Below are 17576 nucleotides of genomic sequence, written 5' to 3' on the forward strand. Positions count from 1 at the left end.
TTGTGACTTCAGTAGATCTCAACCGATTTTAAACACTTTACCAGTTGTGGATAGACAAAACTCCATTCTTAAAAAGGGAATACACACATTTTAGAATATGAGTGAATATTTATGTATATTTAACGAACAAACCGATTTTTTTTTTTTATTAATTGGTTTGTTGTGTAAAGTTTACTTTTTTTATTGTGATTTATATTGATAATTCCTTAACTCATTAGGTGGTATCCTAAGGCGAGAAAGCTCGAAAGTCCCTAGCAGTTTTCGTAAAAGCAACAATATTTCCAAAAAGCGACAATTTTACCTTGAAGAAAAAATTAACAAACTTGTCTAGCAAGGACAAATTACGCAAAATATGGAAAGCGTAAGCGGAGAACATTACAATGAATTATCATTAAAAAGATTATGGACGAAATATACAAAAATTAGACTTAACTACAAAGGACACTGTAAACCGCGCTCACTTATACAAACACTTATTTACAAAGAGACAGTATACAGCTACACGTCACACGGTGCAGACGTGTTAAAAAAATTCATGTGAATTAAATATTGTTTTTGGTAGAAAAATATTTTTGAAAAAAATTTTTGTTAATTTTGATTTTTAATTTGTTAATACATATTATAAAAAGTAAACACTTTTTCCCTGTCGCCACTCGACGCTCAAACGGGTGGATGGATTTAACCAAACATACACGCAGGTCAGGTACATGGCCCCGCATGGTTCTTCTTACGTTTTTTTGAAATCAGGAAAGGGAGCGTGGCACCTCCCATAAAAATGGGATTTTTCATACTCAATATTTATGCAACTATTAATCCTAAACTACTGAAATTTGGTAAGGCGTTACATAAGGTAATTATCTATCCTTACTTTTATCCCTTTTTGAAATCGCAAAAGGAGGCGTGGCAACTACCATACAAATGGGAAATTTCATACTCAATATATTTGGAAGTATTAATGTTAGATTACTGAAAATTGGTAAGGCGTTTTCTAAGGTAAGTGCCTATCCCCATCCATTTCCCTATTGAACAAACATATTTTTTGCCTTTTCAGCACTTTTTTTTTATTCCGTATTCTTCATTTACAATAAGAAATTTCCTACACATCACTTATCTTCTATATATCTATATACATTAGTGTGACCGCAAGTTATATGGACAATTTTTTTCGTATTTTTACTTGGCAAACCCCTTAGATTTATTCTAAATTAGAAAACAATTATATATAAAAAATTTTAGATCGTTTGCATAATTACTGGGCGTGCCTTGAGCCCGCAAAATTTGCTAAAAATGCTATTTTCTCACTTTGGCTCGCTTTAATTGTTCTTAACTTCAGTAATATTTATTTTATAGAAAAACTTTATTCACAAATATTCTAGGGACATATCTGAAGAGCAATGTCGCTCTGTATTAGTTTTCTTTAACATTAATATTTAATCCAGAAAAGACCAAATTAAAAAACAACTAAGGACGGGACTGTCTTCGGCTGAGCCGAAGACTCCATACCTTTCATGAATGGGGCTGAACAATAATCTTATCCCGTTCGTAATCTCCAAATAATCGGATGTATAAGATAAGAAATATATAGTGAAAGATGTACATACCTAAGCGATTTTTAAGATAAATATAAAATAAAAAATGGCAAAAGACCCCCTTATCTGAACGATCAATTGCATGGGATATATATTATATATAGCTCCAATCGAAATGATTTTTTCATGAAATCTTCTATGATAGATTAGAATAAATATCACCAATTTTAACGTTTTTATATTGGAAATTAAGGGAGAAATGGCCAAAAATCTTTCTATCTGAACGATCGGTTGTATGGGAGATATATGTTATAGTGGTCCGATTCTACCGGATCCGACAAATGTCTAATATAATCTTATATAATACAAAAATACATCTTTGTGCCAAATTTCATTGAAATATCTGAAAATTTGAGGGACTAGTTTGCGTTCAAACAGACAGACGGACGGACGGACGGACAGACGGACATGGCTATATCAACTCAGTTCGTCGCCCTGATCAATTCGGTATACTTAATGGTGAGCCTATCTTTTATATTTCTCAACGTTACAAACATCGGACCAAAGTTAATATACTATTTCATGTTCATGAAAGGTATTATAACAGCGAAATTTTCACATATCTTCACATTCTTTGCATACGAACATATTTTCATAAAATTATTTGTGTTATAAAACTACTTTGCTTATTTATCACTTGGTAACAACATAGAATATTATCTTAGTTGTATTGGCTTTGGAATTTCTGTCAGTGAATTAAAATATGTATTGTAATAATTTTTTACAGTCGAAATTATACGTGCATTAAAACCGAGTTTGTGTGTTTAGTATTCTTTTCTATTAATAAATCTCTGCTAACAATTTGCAACACATAATTAGTGCAACAGTTTACCGTTAGTTCTTACTGAGTAGCAGAGCAGAATATTATTGTTGTTGTTACTTAATGACGACTACATTTCATTTATTGCCGTGCATTTAAAGTAATTAAACATGTCATCAAGAATTTTGCGTGAAAAAATTCTTTTGCTAGGCTATTTTTCTCCTTCCTTAAGTGGCTGTAAACTACCTTCTAACAAAGAAGTTATGAAGGTATTATTTTTTAATTTAGGAGCAGTAAAATTAAATTTACGTGAGAGTGCTGAATTAGAGGTCGAAGAAGTGAATATTTTTTGGGATAAAGCTCGAATCCCCACTAGAACCAAGCAACACTGCATAACAAAACTTGAATATTTATATAATGCATGGAGGAAAGTGAATAAAAATTTTAAATTTAAATCGGAAACGCAACGAGAAAGAGAAGAGGCGTGGACGCCGAACTTAGATGACTTATTTGACATAGCAAGTGAAAATGCACTGGACCTTATTAAAAATTCAGAGGCCAAATTATTTTTGGAGAATCAAAGAAAGAGAGGTAGACCGGGGTTTATGTATGGCATCGATTACAAAACAGCAGTAAGTGAAGAAAGAATGGAAGAACGTCAACAAAATCATTTAAAACGGAAAGAGCAGAGTGATCGTACATTAGCTGCTTCTAGTAAGAAAAAATTGTATATTATTTTTAATATAGCATAACATCTATTTATTTGTACTGTCTTTATTCAGATGAAACAGCTGAACTTTCTTTCTGCAGTTAGGAGAGTGATATCAGCGAAATCGCTGCTAGCTATGAGGTAAGTTCAAGGTTATAAATTATAAGTGCAACGTGAGAATGAAACTATATACAACGTAGATGAGAAATAATTGAAACAGACAGGGTTACATTACAAACTATAACCAGAACACTTAATTCCCTTTTAACAGGTCTTGGGAGCAGAAGCTCTAATGCCAACGCCAGCCAAAAAACTGAGAGGATTTAAAAATATAATGACTCCACAACTTGCAGCCGCTTTAGAAAGAACGTTTCAGCAAGAACGAACTTGGTGCAATTTGTTTGCACTGGGACCGAAAGCTGTTACCAGCTCTTACTGGGATTGGAAAAGTTGACAGACTTCCAATCATAATTTCATGCGGGCGTACGGAGCAACTACTTGAAGTGACCGCACTTAAAAGTGGAACTAGCAGAGAACAGGCGTCTGCTGTTTGTAAAGCTATATTTTAATGGGTTCTTCAAGATCATATAAAAGCCTTGGTGTTCGACACAACTACCGTAAATACAGGCCGTTTTAATGGAACCTGTACGACTATTGAACACAGTCTTCAAAAGCAGCTTCTTTGGCTACCTTGCCGTCACCACAATTTGGAAGTCGTATTAAAAAGTGCCTTTGAAGTTAAGATGAGCAAAACCGAAAGCCCAAATGTAAAAATATTTCAGCAATTTAAAAATACATGAGGAAATATTAACCAAAGTAATTATCAGTCTGGAATGGAAGATAATGATATCAAAAAATATTTAACAGTAGATAAAGATAAAAGAATTGAATTTGTGAACGATGCGATCAAAACTAAACAGTCAAGAGATGATTACAGAGAGTTTATTGAGATAACCCTAATATTTCTTGGTGAGACTGCACCTATTTTCGCGATGCAGCTTTTCGTGCCCCTGGGGCTGTCTACCACGCGAGATGGATGGCTGCTTAAAAATATTTTTATTTCGAGGTGAATTTGATTTGGCAGTAAAAGATAGGAAAGCTTTACGTAATATATGCCTTTTTATTGTTTCAATATATGTTGAGATGTGGTTCTCTGCCCCTTCTGCTGTACAAGCACCATACAAAGATTTCCAGCTTTTGAAAAAACTGGATTCTTTAAAAAAAATTGATGCTGATATATCTCAAGTTGCATTACACAAATTTAAAAAACCACTTATGGTACTTGAGTCCTGAATGTGTGGCTTTAGCATTTTTTGAGAACAGTCAGTGGCAGGTCTAAACTCACTAACTCACTAACTCACTTTCTTATGGTTATTAAGCTCTGAAAGTTGAAATAAATGGCATAGAGGGCTCTACTCGTTAAAAACTTAACAGCATATTGTCATTTCCGTCCTTACTTGTTATAATTCTATTTATATTTTTTAATAATAAAAATACGTTAAGTAAGCAGTAATTACTTTGTTCCGCCAAATATAAGAAAAAACTTAACGCCGGTACACATGGCTCGTCTTGTCATCGAAACAACTTTCATCACTTTCATCGCTTTCTTCATTTTCGAAGTTTTCTGCTATTGCTGGCACTTGCTTTTTTATTAAATATCTGATAAAAAAATTCTTTAGTGGCGTTTTATGCAAAATATTTCCTTACCTTTTCATTTCTACGTTGTGTAAGTGATGACACTTGATAATCGATTAATGTTTTATTATCAGCTGATTACCAAGCTGCCACATCGTCATAACGAAAAAAATAAAATAAAATTTCGATGTCACTTTTCTTCATTCTTTGCAAACGTGACGACACTGTTGCAAATATTTGCGACCGCAGAGCGTTCTTTTTCTATTCTAAAACGCTTGAAGACTTATTTGAGAGTCAACATGTCTGAAAATCGAATGACTGGTCTGGCACTAGGGAACGTCCACAAAGAAATAGAAACGGACATTGAAGAAATAACCGATCTTTTCTTAAAATCGAAGCCCCGACGACTCGAACCTTTGGATTGGTCGATAGAAGATTGAACCAGCAATAAGTGGGTTTGAAAGAAAGGTTTTTATGACTATTTTTATATGGTTGTTATATCATTATCTCGAGTGTGCTGAATAAAAGAACTTCATTTCAGAAAATATTGCTTGTACTTTATTAGTAAGTTATTTAATTTTTTAATTTTGAAAATCCTCGTTTTGTCATGTCATTTTATATTCTGTATACATTTATTTAACACATCATGGAAAACAAAAACAAAATTTGAAAGTGAAAAAATTTCAAGCATCCCAGTACCAAATCCAGATCCGCCACTGCCAGTTTGCAAATGCAATGATGCTAGGCCATTGGCACAAAATCCTGAACTCCCTTATTAACCATTGTATAAAGGAATTTGAGCAAGTTTCGCTAATTACATACATATAATTACAATAGGGGGACTCATGAAAGCATATAAAATTATATCCATTTACACACGCGGTTATATGAACGCACCTAGTAATACTCTTGATAAACTTGATTGTTTATCAGCTGTATTATTGCAAAACAAAATTTTTTTGATTGTTATACAAATTAAAAAATGCCAAGATTAAGTGAAAAATCAAAACTAAAACGCATTTACTTGCTGATGTTGGAGATTTCTGATTAAAATGCCTGCTGTAATGTCTGCAAGGTTGCATTCCTTTGAGTTTACCGTGTTTACACAATGAAATGTGCGCGTAAATTTATACAAATTGTGTAAATGATTTTTCATACAAAATTTGACAGCTCGTTTACACACTAGATAAATTTATACGTTTACACACTTTATAAGGCATTTATACGGTTACATGAGTCCCCCTAATTTTCATGTCGTAAAGGGGTATGAAAAATACTTTAAATTTGCTTCAGCTTATAAAATGGGCATCTCAAGGTTGATAATTACAAAATTGAAGACGATGGTGTCGATGTGAGGTATTTTTCCTACCTTTTTTATGACATGAAAATTGGTTCGTAGCCAAAATCGTTCAGTGCAATAGGCTGTATATTCATGCTTTAAACACATACATCATTAAGAAACTAACTTTTACCATAACTATTTCTCAGCAATCGCCTAGGTTTTTTGAAGAACTCTTCTAGAACTTCGTCTACAGAGAGTGGTGTGTTAATATGGCTATTCAATGAAGCGAATCCATTCAAACGTTCTTGACTGATTGTACTCCGCAAGTATGATTTTAACCTTTTGAGGGCAGAAAATGTGCGTCCTGGTGTTGCTGTCAAAACTGGTAGAACGGCTAATATGCGCAATATTTTGTTTACATGTTCGAAAGCATTTGGACTCACCATCTGAAAAAATAAGATAAATAAGAAATGCAGCATACAAATTTTGTAGGTCATCATCAAAATCGTACCCACCTCAAGTGCATCAAACACGCTTTTAAAATTCTGACCATCGACTCACTTTCTCCACATTTTGACTTCCACTGGAAACTCAGTTTTGGAAAAGTTCAGAACACTTTAATTTTTCAGCATTGTACTCATTTTTGGGAAATAAACACCGAAATTTTCGAAAATTGATTGGTGTTTCATGAAACGGTTCTGGATATGAGTTATGAATGCATCAAGGAATGGAATATAGAATGCGATTCTATAATAATCTTCGACGCTCTCAGTATCAACGTTGCATCTATTTAATTGATGTTTGCTGATGAGTGGTTTCTTAATATCTATGTCGTATTTTGTGCATATTTTTTTTACATTTTCGAAAATTTCGTGAATATGTATTTCTGAGTTTTGTCGCATTTCTTAAAATTCCCGCATAGCATCTTTTGCACATTTCAGGGCCTCGGAAAAATCTTGAATTTCTGATTGCAATTGCTTACTCAAAGCCAAAACAATGGAATGCACAGACTACATTATATAGCAAGAAGTTTGGAATTGCACGGTAGAAATAGCAGCCTGAAACTGAGAAGCTTGTGCTGAAATTTTGTCGTTTTTCCCTTCCTCTATCTCTTCAAAGGCTTCGAAGATTGCTGGCGGAAGTTCAATGTAAGTGGATACAGCTTCATGGCATTGAGCCCATCTTGTCGGGCAGACTCTTTACATTTTTTTCTTCGACTTTCTTTTTGTATAAATGAATTTTTTTTCTGTAGAACGTTTTGCCTTTTTGGCCATCGGTAAAAATCATGTAATGATCCGATTGTCCTCAATGCATTCTTCATGCCAGCTACATCACAAGCTGCATTTACCGCTAAATTAAATAAAACTATGTGCTGCACAGTGTACATAAATGGCAAGAGGAAAATCCAATTGAATGTTTGCTTGCGCACTATGAAATTCTCCACTCATCGCTGGAGATCCATCATAACCTTGGGCATAAAAATAATCGCAATCTAAACCTACTTCCAAAAGGCACTTTTTAATAGTTTTTGCAAGATCTGAAGTAAAGGAACAAAAACAATATATATAGCAAGTTGTCAAAAACTATCAAAAACAATTTCCTTTGAGCACGAAGGATATTTTATTACAAAACTTTTTATAATTACACCATTTAATAAAATAAATAACCATCAGGCAAAGAATGCGAAGATACGTGAAAATTTCGTTGTTATTTTTATACTCAGTTGAGCAGAGCCCACAGAGTATATTAACTTTGATTGGATAACGGTTGGTTGTACAGGCATAAAGGAATCGAAATAGATATAGATTTCCATATATCAAAATCATGAGCATCGAAAAAAAATTTGATTGAGCCATGTCCGTCCGCCCGTCTGCCCGTTAACACGATAACTTGAGTAAATTTTGAGGTATATTGATGAAATTTGGTATGTAGGTTCCTGGGCACTAATCTCAGATCGCTATTCAAAATGAACGATATCGGACTATAACCACGCCCACTTTTTCGATATCGAAAATTTCGAAAGCCGAAAAAATGGGATAATTCATTGCCAAAGACGGACAAAGCGATGAAACTTGGTAGGTGGGTTGACCTTATGACGCAGAATAGAAAATTAGTAAAATTTTGGAAAATGGGCGTGGCACCGCCCGTTTGTAAAAGAAGGTAATTTAAAAGTTTTGCAAGCTGTAATTTGGCAGTCTTTGAAGATATCATGATGACATTTGGCAGGAACGTTACTACTATTACTGTATACGTGCTAAATAAAAATTTGAAAAATCGGATGAAGAACACTTTTAATGTCATGAGTCGAACAAAAATTTACCAATCCTTCTGAAATTTGGTAGAGGCACAGATTCTATGACGGTAACTGTTTTCTATGAAAATGGGCGAAATCGGTTGACGCCACGCCCAGTTTTTATACACAGTCGACCGTCTGTCCTCCCGCTCGGCCGTTAACACGATAACTTGAGCAAAAACCGATATATCTTTATTAAACTCAGTTCGCGTACTTATCTGAACTCACTTTATCTTGGTAAAAAAATGGCCGAAATGCGACTACAACCGCGCCCACTTTTTCGAAATCGAAAATTACGAAAAATGAAAAAAATTCGATAATTCTATACCAAATATGAAAAAAGGGATGAAATATGGTAATTTGATTGGTTTATTGACGCAAAAAATAACTTTAGCAAAAACTTTGTAAAATGGGTGTGACACCTACCATATTAAGTAGAAGAAAATGAAAAAGTTTTGCAAGGCGAAATCAAAAGCCCTTGGAATCTTGGAAGGAATAATGTACGTGGTATTACATATATAAATAAATTAGCGGTACCCGACAGATGATGTTCTGGATCACCCTGGTCCACATTTTGGTAGATATCTCGAAAACGCCTTCACATATACAACTAAGGGCCGCTTCGATTTAAAACATTCATTAATACCTTTAATTTGATACCCATATCGTACAAACACATTATAGAGTCACCCTGGTCCACCTATATGGCGATATCTGGAAAAAGCGTCCACATATAGAACTAAGGCCCACTCCCTTTTAAAATATTCATTAACACCATTCATTTCATACTCATATCGTACAAACACATTCTAGAGTCACCCCTAGTCCACCTTTAGAACTATGGGCGACTCCCTTTTAAAATACTCTTTAATACCTTCCATTTGATACCCATGTCATACAAACACATTCCAGGGTTACCCTAGGTTCATTTTCCTACATGGTGATTTTCCCTTATTTTGTCTCCAAAGCTCTCAGCTGAGTATGTAATGTTCGGTTACACCCGAACTGAGCCTTCCTTACTTGCTTAATATGGTTTGTTCTGGATTAAATATTAATGTTAAAGAAAATTTATACAGAGCAACATTGTTCATCAGATATGTCCCTAGAATATTTGTGAATAAAGTTTCTCTATTAAATAAATATTACTGAAGTTAAGAACAATTAAAGCGAGCCATGGTGAGAAAAATATCATTTGTAGCAAACTTTGCGGGCTCAAGGTACGCCCAATAATTGTGCAAACGATCAAACATTTTTTATATATAGTTTTTTCCTAATCTGGAACAAATCTAAGGGGTTTGCCAAGTGAAAATACGAAAAAAATAACGGTCACACTAATATACATATCATAAAAAGTAAATACTTTTTTCCTGTCGCCGCTTGACGCTCAAACGAGTGGACGAATTTTAACCAAACTTACACACAGGTCAGGTACATGGCCCCGCATCGTTCTTTTGTACTTTTTTCTGAAATCGGAAAAGGGGGCATGGCACCTCCCATACAAATGGGATCTCTCATACTCAATATCTTTGGAAGTGTTAATGCTACACTACTGAAGTTCGGTAAGGCGGTGTGTAAGGTAAGTCCCTATCCCCATACCTATCCCTTTTTGAAATTGGAAAAGGGGGCGTGGCACCTCACATACAAATAGGATCTTTCATACTCAATATTTATGCAGCTATTAATCCTAGACTACTGAAATTTGGTAAGGCGTTATATAAGGTAAGTATCTATCCTTATTTTTATCCCTTTTTGAAATCGGAAAAGGGGGCGCGGCACCTCTCATATTTCCCTATTGAACGAACATATTTTTTACCTTTTCCGCACTCTTTTTTATTCCCTATTTCTAATTTACAATAAGAAATTTCCTCCATATCACTTATCTATCTATACATATTATAAAAAGTAAACAGTTTTTTCTTGACGCCGAAAAGGGGGCGTGGCACCTCCCATACAAATGGGATCTTTCATACTCTATATCTTTGGAAGTATAAATGATAGACTATTGAAAATTGGTAAGGCGTTTTATAAGGTAAGTCCCTATCCCCATCCCCATCCCTATCCATTTCCCTATTGAACAAACATATTTTTTGCCTTTTCCTCACTTTTTTTTATTCCGTATACTTAATTTACAATAAGAAATTTCCTACAAATCACTTATGTATATGCACATAAAATATTTCAAATTTCAAAATTGTTTCCAAATAATTCTGTTGTATGAATATTTTCGGTTCTATCTGTTCAGCAGGTAGCCGCCTGCGATTTCAAATTAAGAAAACTCATTCAAAGACATACATACAACTTTAAGGATCTGTGATCCTTTCACTGAAAAATATTAAAGGGCCTGTCGACGACTTTAAATAAAAGGCGAAAGTTTTTTATGTATTTAGATTACATTTAATTAACACGGTAAAACTTTAAATAAAATACAACAGATTTAAAAGGCAATATTAACTTGACATGACGCGTTAAAAAAATTGCTGCCCTTGCTGGCCACTCGACTCGTCTTCTTTTCGATAACTGTGCTGCTGTTCAATTTGGTACCTGTATAAATACAAATGTGTGCACAATGAAAGAACAGCAAAATCATACGATTATGCCGCTATGCATTGAAATTGCAGTAATGTTCAAAGCAATAAACAACATTAGCATGTATTTGTTATTGTATGGTTTTCTATGTTGGAAAGTGCACCGTAACTTGTATTAAAAAGGTAAATAACTGAGCAGACAATAAGATCAGCTCAGTAGCCCAGCAATATATTTTAATTTGCGTTGTTTGCTAAATTTATTATAAAATGACATCCCACCCCTCGGTGGATCCGCATGAGGATTCACCAACCATCAAAGCGGCTAGCTTACTGGCTGGTCGACGTATTAATCCGGATGCGGTTCGAACCACATCACTCCGTACTTGGCCGTCTTTCGCAGTGAATACCTCCGTCACCCGACCTCGCATCCACTTGCTTCGTGGTACAGTGTGATCACACACAATCACTAATTGCCCCGGTTTTAAAGGCGTTGCCTGATCTCTCCATTTAGAGCGTCGTAAAAGTTGAGGCAAGTATTCGGTGGTCCATCTCTTCCACAGTCGATCTTTTATATTTTGCGATATTCGCCATTGTTTACGAAGGCATACATGCTCGTCGTTTATACTAGGAGTTTGCGTTGAGTTGAGGCATCCTAGCAGAAAGTGGTTGGGTGTCAAGGGCTCCTCGTATTGTGGCGTTACAGGCAGTTCAGTTAGCGGGCGGCTGTTTACGATGTTTTCGGCTTCTATCAGTACGCTTCTGAACGTTTCCAGTCGCGGAGTTTCTTCCTTTAAGACTCGTTGTAATAACCTTTTGATACATTGTACGAGGCGCTCCCAGCAACCTCCTGCTGATGGGTTAGATGGACAATTGAATACCCATTGAATATTTTGGCGAGACATTTCCTGTTCAATAAGATTAAAGTCAAATAAACGGTTTTCTTCATTAAGTTCTTTTTGGGCTCCCACGAAGTTAGTACCGTTGTCGTTTCTAATCTTCACTGGCACTCCTGGGCGGTTGACAAAATTTCTAAAGGTAATAATAAATGCGTCAGTCGATAGATCTTCCGCTATTTCTAAGTGTATGGCTCGTGTTGTCAGGCACGTGAATAGGGCAACCCATCGCTTCTCCCTTCTTCGACCAATTGCAACAAAAAATGGCCCACAGCGAAATGGCGAACGTATGGTGTAAGGCGATCTGTTGGCAACTGACCCATGAGTGGTGTAGCTGGCTTCGCATTGTTGTAAATGCACACTGGACACTCCCTCTTGATGGATTTCAACACGGCACTTAGGCGTGGAACCCAAAATTTTTGGCGTATTTCATTTATTGCCAGACGATCATTTTGGTGATGCAGCTTACTATGGTATTGCTGGACGATTAGACGCGTGACGTGGTGATTTTGTGGCAGAATTACAGGACGACGCGCGGAAAGAGGTAAACAATAGGCGGCATCAATTCTACCGTTGACCTTCAACAAACCATCATCGTCTAAAAACGGCGTTAGCTGATATATGGCTGATGACTTCGATATTGACTTCTTCGTTTTAATGGAATGTATTTCTTCGGCGAATGATTCGGTTTGAACTTGACGTAAAATAGTTTTTTCCGCATCGGCAATTTCCATGGCGTTTAATTCCCCCTTGTGACGAATATCACATCTAGTGTTTTTAGCGAACCTTAGTACCCAGGCCAGAACTCTGGTGAGCTTTAAATATAAAGAAAAATTACAAAATTTGATTGGATATTCCCCTTGGTTTGTAAGTATGACTCTTTTAGGTGCTTCCTCCACAGCACATTGTTCAGACATCAATTCGCATGTTTCCCGCGGCCAGCGTGCTTCTTCTTCATGGAGAAAGGATGGACCATTCAGCCATCTTGACCGTGTACCGTAATGAAATGTTGTAGACGTTCTCGTTGCTTCGTCTGCTACGTTAAGCGCTGTAGGAACCCATCGCCATTGATCCGATGTTGTCGTACTTAAAATCTCAGCTATGCGGAATGCGACAAACTGTTTGTACGTTGTGCTAGTTGAACGAATCCACAATATGACAGTTTTGGAATCGCTCCAAAATGTTGTACTATTGATGCGAAAGTCATGACACCCCAAAACTGCGGCTTGTAGCTCTAAACGTGGTATTGTCATACCCTTGAGTGGTGTGCATCTTGCTTTGGCCGAAACCAGCGTAACATCTACCTCGTTCCCTCGTTTTATTCGGAGATATCCGACGGCGGCGTATGCCGAGGAACTTGCATCCACAAAAATATATAATTGAATATCATCAGCAACAGACAATAATGCAGAATAACAGCGCGGCACCGTGAAATTCTTCACCGACTGAAAATTTTCCCACCATGTCTTCCATTGATGTGCCAAGTCTTGAGGTACTACCTCATCCCACTCAATTTCTAGTCGCCATAATGACTGAACTAACAGCTTCAAAAATATGGTGATGTTTGCCAGAAGTCCGAATGGGTCATAAATTTACATAGATATGCCTAACAGTTCTCGCTTTGTTGGCGTTCGCGTGCCATTCAGAACATCCCGGGCGATTTTGTGAAACTGAAATTGAAATTCAAGAGCATCATTAGTGGTATTCCAATAAATACCAAGCACCTTTTCAGTTTTTGTATTGCGATCCATTTTGACGAGTTCCGAGTTACTATCTAAATTTTCCCCATTTAATTTGTATTGAACCTCTTTATTGTTACATATAAAATTGCGTAATTTAAAACCCGCGGTGGCATTTATTTTAATGGCTTCTTTTGTGATATTTAGAGCTTCTTCGGCGCTATCAAAGCTTATGACCAGATCGTCAACGTATGTGTTCGCTATGACAGCATGGCTACCACCTGGCATGGCGGTCTCAAATTTAGCGGCGTTGGCGTTCTTTATATATTCGGCGCAGCAAGGTGAACAAATAGCTCCAAATATCATCGACGACATTACATAGGTAGAGATTGGTTCGTTTAACTTACCATCTCGCCACAAAAAACGTTGAGAATCTTGATCTTTATCAATTATTCGTACCTGAGAGAACATCTCTTGTATATCTCCGGCTACTGCAATAATACCTTGGCGAAATTTATGGATGATCGCTATAAGCGGTTGCGCTTGTTCCGGGCCCTTCAGTAGTGCGGAGTTTAACGATGTAGAATTTGTAACGGCGGCTGCGTCAAAGACAATACGCAGTTTTCCCGGCTTCGACGGATTAACAACACCAAAATGAGGGAGATACCATGTTTTGGGATTTTCAATAGCGGCTTCATCTTGTGTCAGCTTTCTGGCATACCCCTTTTCTATATATAATTTTCAGCATAAACAGCATCCTTCTGCATTCTACACTCAGTACTCAATAGGCGCTGCTTCGCCATTGCATAACTCGACGGGAGTTCGGTAAAATCTTGTCTCCAAAGCAATCCTACTTCATACCTCTGGCCGATGTTTTTTGTGGTTTCTAACAAGATTTTCCTGGCTCGCTGATTTTCATCCGATTCTAATACGATTTTGGTACTCCGGACTCCAAAGCTCTCATTTGAAAAATACTCCTCCATTAAATTGTTTAATTGTTTATATGATTCCGACTTACGTATATGAAGCACCCTGGGCATGTCAACGCTTTCTTGTTGGTGTGGTCCGTATACCACCCAACCCAACTTAGTTTCCACTGCTACTGGTTGATCATGTCCGGCTTCGACGACTTTGTTGGACAAACACAAGTGACAATTGTCCAAACCCAACAGTAAGACTGGTTCGACATCTTCATAGTTCTCTATAGGCAAAGATTTTAAATGATTAAACCTACTTTTTTCAAATGATTGCTTTGGCAAATGGAGACCCTTTATCGTATGGACGTTTTTCAGTGAGTATGTATGGCGACTATTTACTTCTCCTATTTCAAGAGACATTTTCCTGGCGGTTTCTGTTGTCTGGCTGTCACCGTACCATTGAAGAGTGAGAGGCATGACACGACCTCGTAGACCTAACTGTGTTGCGACATCTTCTTCCAAAAGCGACACTGATGACCCTTCATCGAACATCGCGTAGACAGACATTTTTCCTCGAGGACCTGACAATGTAACTGGGACAACTTTAAAAAGACTGGTTACCTGGTCCTTTCGACAATTCAAAATTCGTTCCCGGTCGGACGACGACGTAGATGATGATCCCATATCCTTGTGCAACATCTTATGATGCATACGTTTGCAACCGTTGATGGAACATTGCTTGCGGCGACGACAATTTAAAAGGCTATGACCTTTTACCAGGCATCCAAAACAAAGACGGTGTTGTTTGACCAGTGACCACTTGTTGACTAGGTCGAGCGACTGAAATCTTTGGCATTCTGGCAAAGCGTGAGCTTCGTTGCGTGAAGGACATGCCAGTTGCTCGTGGTTGCTATGAAGAACTCTGCGAGCCGACCCTCCATTTGGTCCGGACTGACGATTAGTTTGTGAATTATATCGCGGCTGTGGTAATGTTTGTTGGCTAGAACGCAGAGAACTGTTACTAACCCCGGGCATAGTCGCCACTACTTTTGCCAAATCGCTCAACCAATTTGAAAATACGTCAACAGTGGGGAAACGGGGAGCATTAGCGGCATACTTACTCCATTCAAATTGTTTGGATGAAGGAAGCTTAGAAACCAATTGTTCCAGCAACATGGGATTCATAAGATGGTGTTCACATTTGGCTGACTTAAAAACGCTGAAATATTGGCGATACGATTCGAAAATTGTAATATCTGCTCAAGGTGGCTATCGTTAATGGCAGGAAACTGCTGCACTTTCTGCAATTGGCAGCGTATCAGCAAGTCCTGGCGTCCAAAGTTGAATTCAAGTTCCTTCATAACTTTTGGAACGTCATCAGGGTATATTAGCATTGACCTTACTGACCGCTTTGCATTACCCTGAAGTGCTTTCTGCAGTCGCATTAAATTCTGCCGGTTGTTGTAGGAGAACTGGGCTGTGCTGTCGCTGAAGTTCGCTAAAAATAGAGGCCAATCCTCTGGATTGCCATCGAAGGTAGGTAGTGGGTGTAATTTTACGGCGGAACTCTCTACCAGCCACATTGGGTTTGATGACGACGATGCTTGCAACTCCGCTGGTGGTATTGTTTTTTGCGGTGCTGTCGGTGGAGGCTGTGAAAAATTGGTATATGTACCCGCAGTTGGAACGACATTACTAGCCTCTGCCTCGATCCGCTGTCGAAGCTGCTGCACCTCTATCTGACTACGACTCGTTTCGTTTCGAAGTTCTTTTACAGAGTCTCGAAGCGATGCAATGCTTGCCACCAAAGATGCCAGCGTTTCGTTTGCACCATGCGTCGGTGTGTATGCTGCGGTGCCCTCACCTATGTTCACTGCCGTAGTTTCTCCATCGGACCCGGTGTCGCTACCATTCGCTTGACCGGACGTAGTCCTTACTTTCTGACGAGTGTTCATATTAAAAAGCCAATTAAAAAAAAACAATGAAGATTTCTGAGGAAACAGTGCCGAACAGTTGCCTAAACCTTTATATGTTAGCCTGTATTTATACTGCCGACTGCCTTGACACCCTACACCTGTAACGCTGAAAAAACTCCTAGTATAAAACGAACAATTTATTTAATGTAAATGGATTAATGGCGAAATTCCAACAGGCTTTGAATCAAATTTACTTGCTTTGTAACTTACGACTTTATGACACTGACCAATTTGCACAGATTACCACCAAATAACGAACGTTGACTATGATCACTTGACGGAGAACAATCTTGACACCAAATAAACGATGACGTTGACTTTGACTTGACGGAGAACAATTACGTTGACTTGACGGAGATTTGCCCAGATTACCACCAAATAACGAACGTTGACTATGATCACTTGACGGAGAACAATTACGTTGACACCAAATAAACGATGACGTTGAATTTGACTTGACGGAGAACAATTACGTTGACTTGACGGAGATTTGCCCAGATTACCACCAAATAACGAACGTTGACTATGGCCACTTGACGGAGAACAATTACGATGACACCAAATAAACGAACGTTGACTATGATCACTTGACGGAGAACAATCACGTTGACACCAAATAAACGATGACGTTGACTTTGACCACTTGACGGAGATTTACACGAATTACTACCAAATAAACGAACGTTGACTATGGCCTGACCAATTTGCACAAATTATAAACGATGACTTTGATTATGGCCACACCAAATAAACGATGACGTTGACTATGACCACTTTACGGGTATTTGCACAAATTATAAACGAAGACGTTGACTATGACTTGACGGAGATATGCGCAAAAAATATAAACGTTGACGTTGACTTTGACCACTTGACGGAGATTTGCCCAGATTACCACCAAATAACGAACGTTGACTATGGCCTGACCAATTTGTACAGATTACCACCAAATAACGAACGTTGACTATGATCACTTGACGGAGAACAATTACGATGACACCAAATAAACGAACGTTGACAATGGCCTGACCAATTTGCACAAATTATAAACGATGACGTTGACTTTGACCACTTGACGGAGAACAATTTCGTTGACACCAAATAAACGATGACGTTGACTTTGACCACTTGACGGAGAACAATTACGATGACACCAAATAAACGAACGTTGACTATGGCCTGACCAATTTGCACAAATTATAAACGATGACGTTGACTATGGCCACCAAATAAACGATGACGTTGACTATGACCACTTTACGGAGATTTGTACAAATTACCACCAATAAACGAACGTTGACTATGTTCACTTGACGGA

The 17576-nt window shown here is 37.5% G+C and overlaps 1 protein-coding gene across 1 annotated transcript; it reads right to left on the reverse strand.

Annotated features, from left to right (window-relative positions):
* Positions 1-13278: 13278 nt before the first annotated feature.
* On the reverse strand, positions 13279-16917 carry LOC137245934 (uncharacterized). The gene is made up of 3 exons (XM_067777115.1): positions 16864-16917; positions 14147-16547; positions 13279-14093 (listed from the first exon to the last, which is right to left on the reverse strand). Exons 2-3 carry the CDS (start codon positions 15465-15467, stop codon positions 13279-13281), a joined length of 2136 nt encoding a protein of 711 aa, XP_067633216.1. The 5' UTR covers positions 15468-16547; positions 16864-16917.
* Between the last annotated feature and the right edge of the window lie 659 nt (positions 16918-17576).

Source organism: Eurosta solidaginis, chromosome 3 (assembly GCF_040869045.1).
Source record: "Eurosta solidaginis isolate ZX-2024a chromosome 3, ASM4086904v1, whole genome shotgun sequence".
NCBI classification, from domain to species: Eukaryota; Metazoa; Arthropoda; class Insecta; order Diptera; family Tephritidae; genus Eurosta; species Eurosta solidaginis.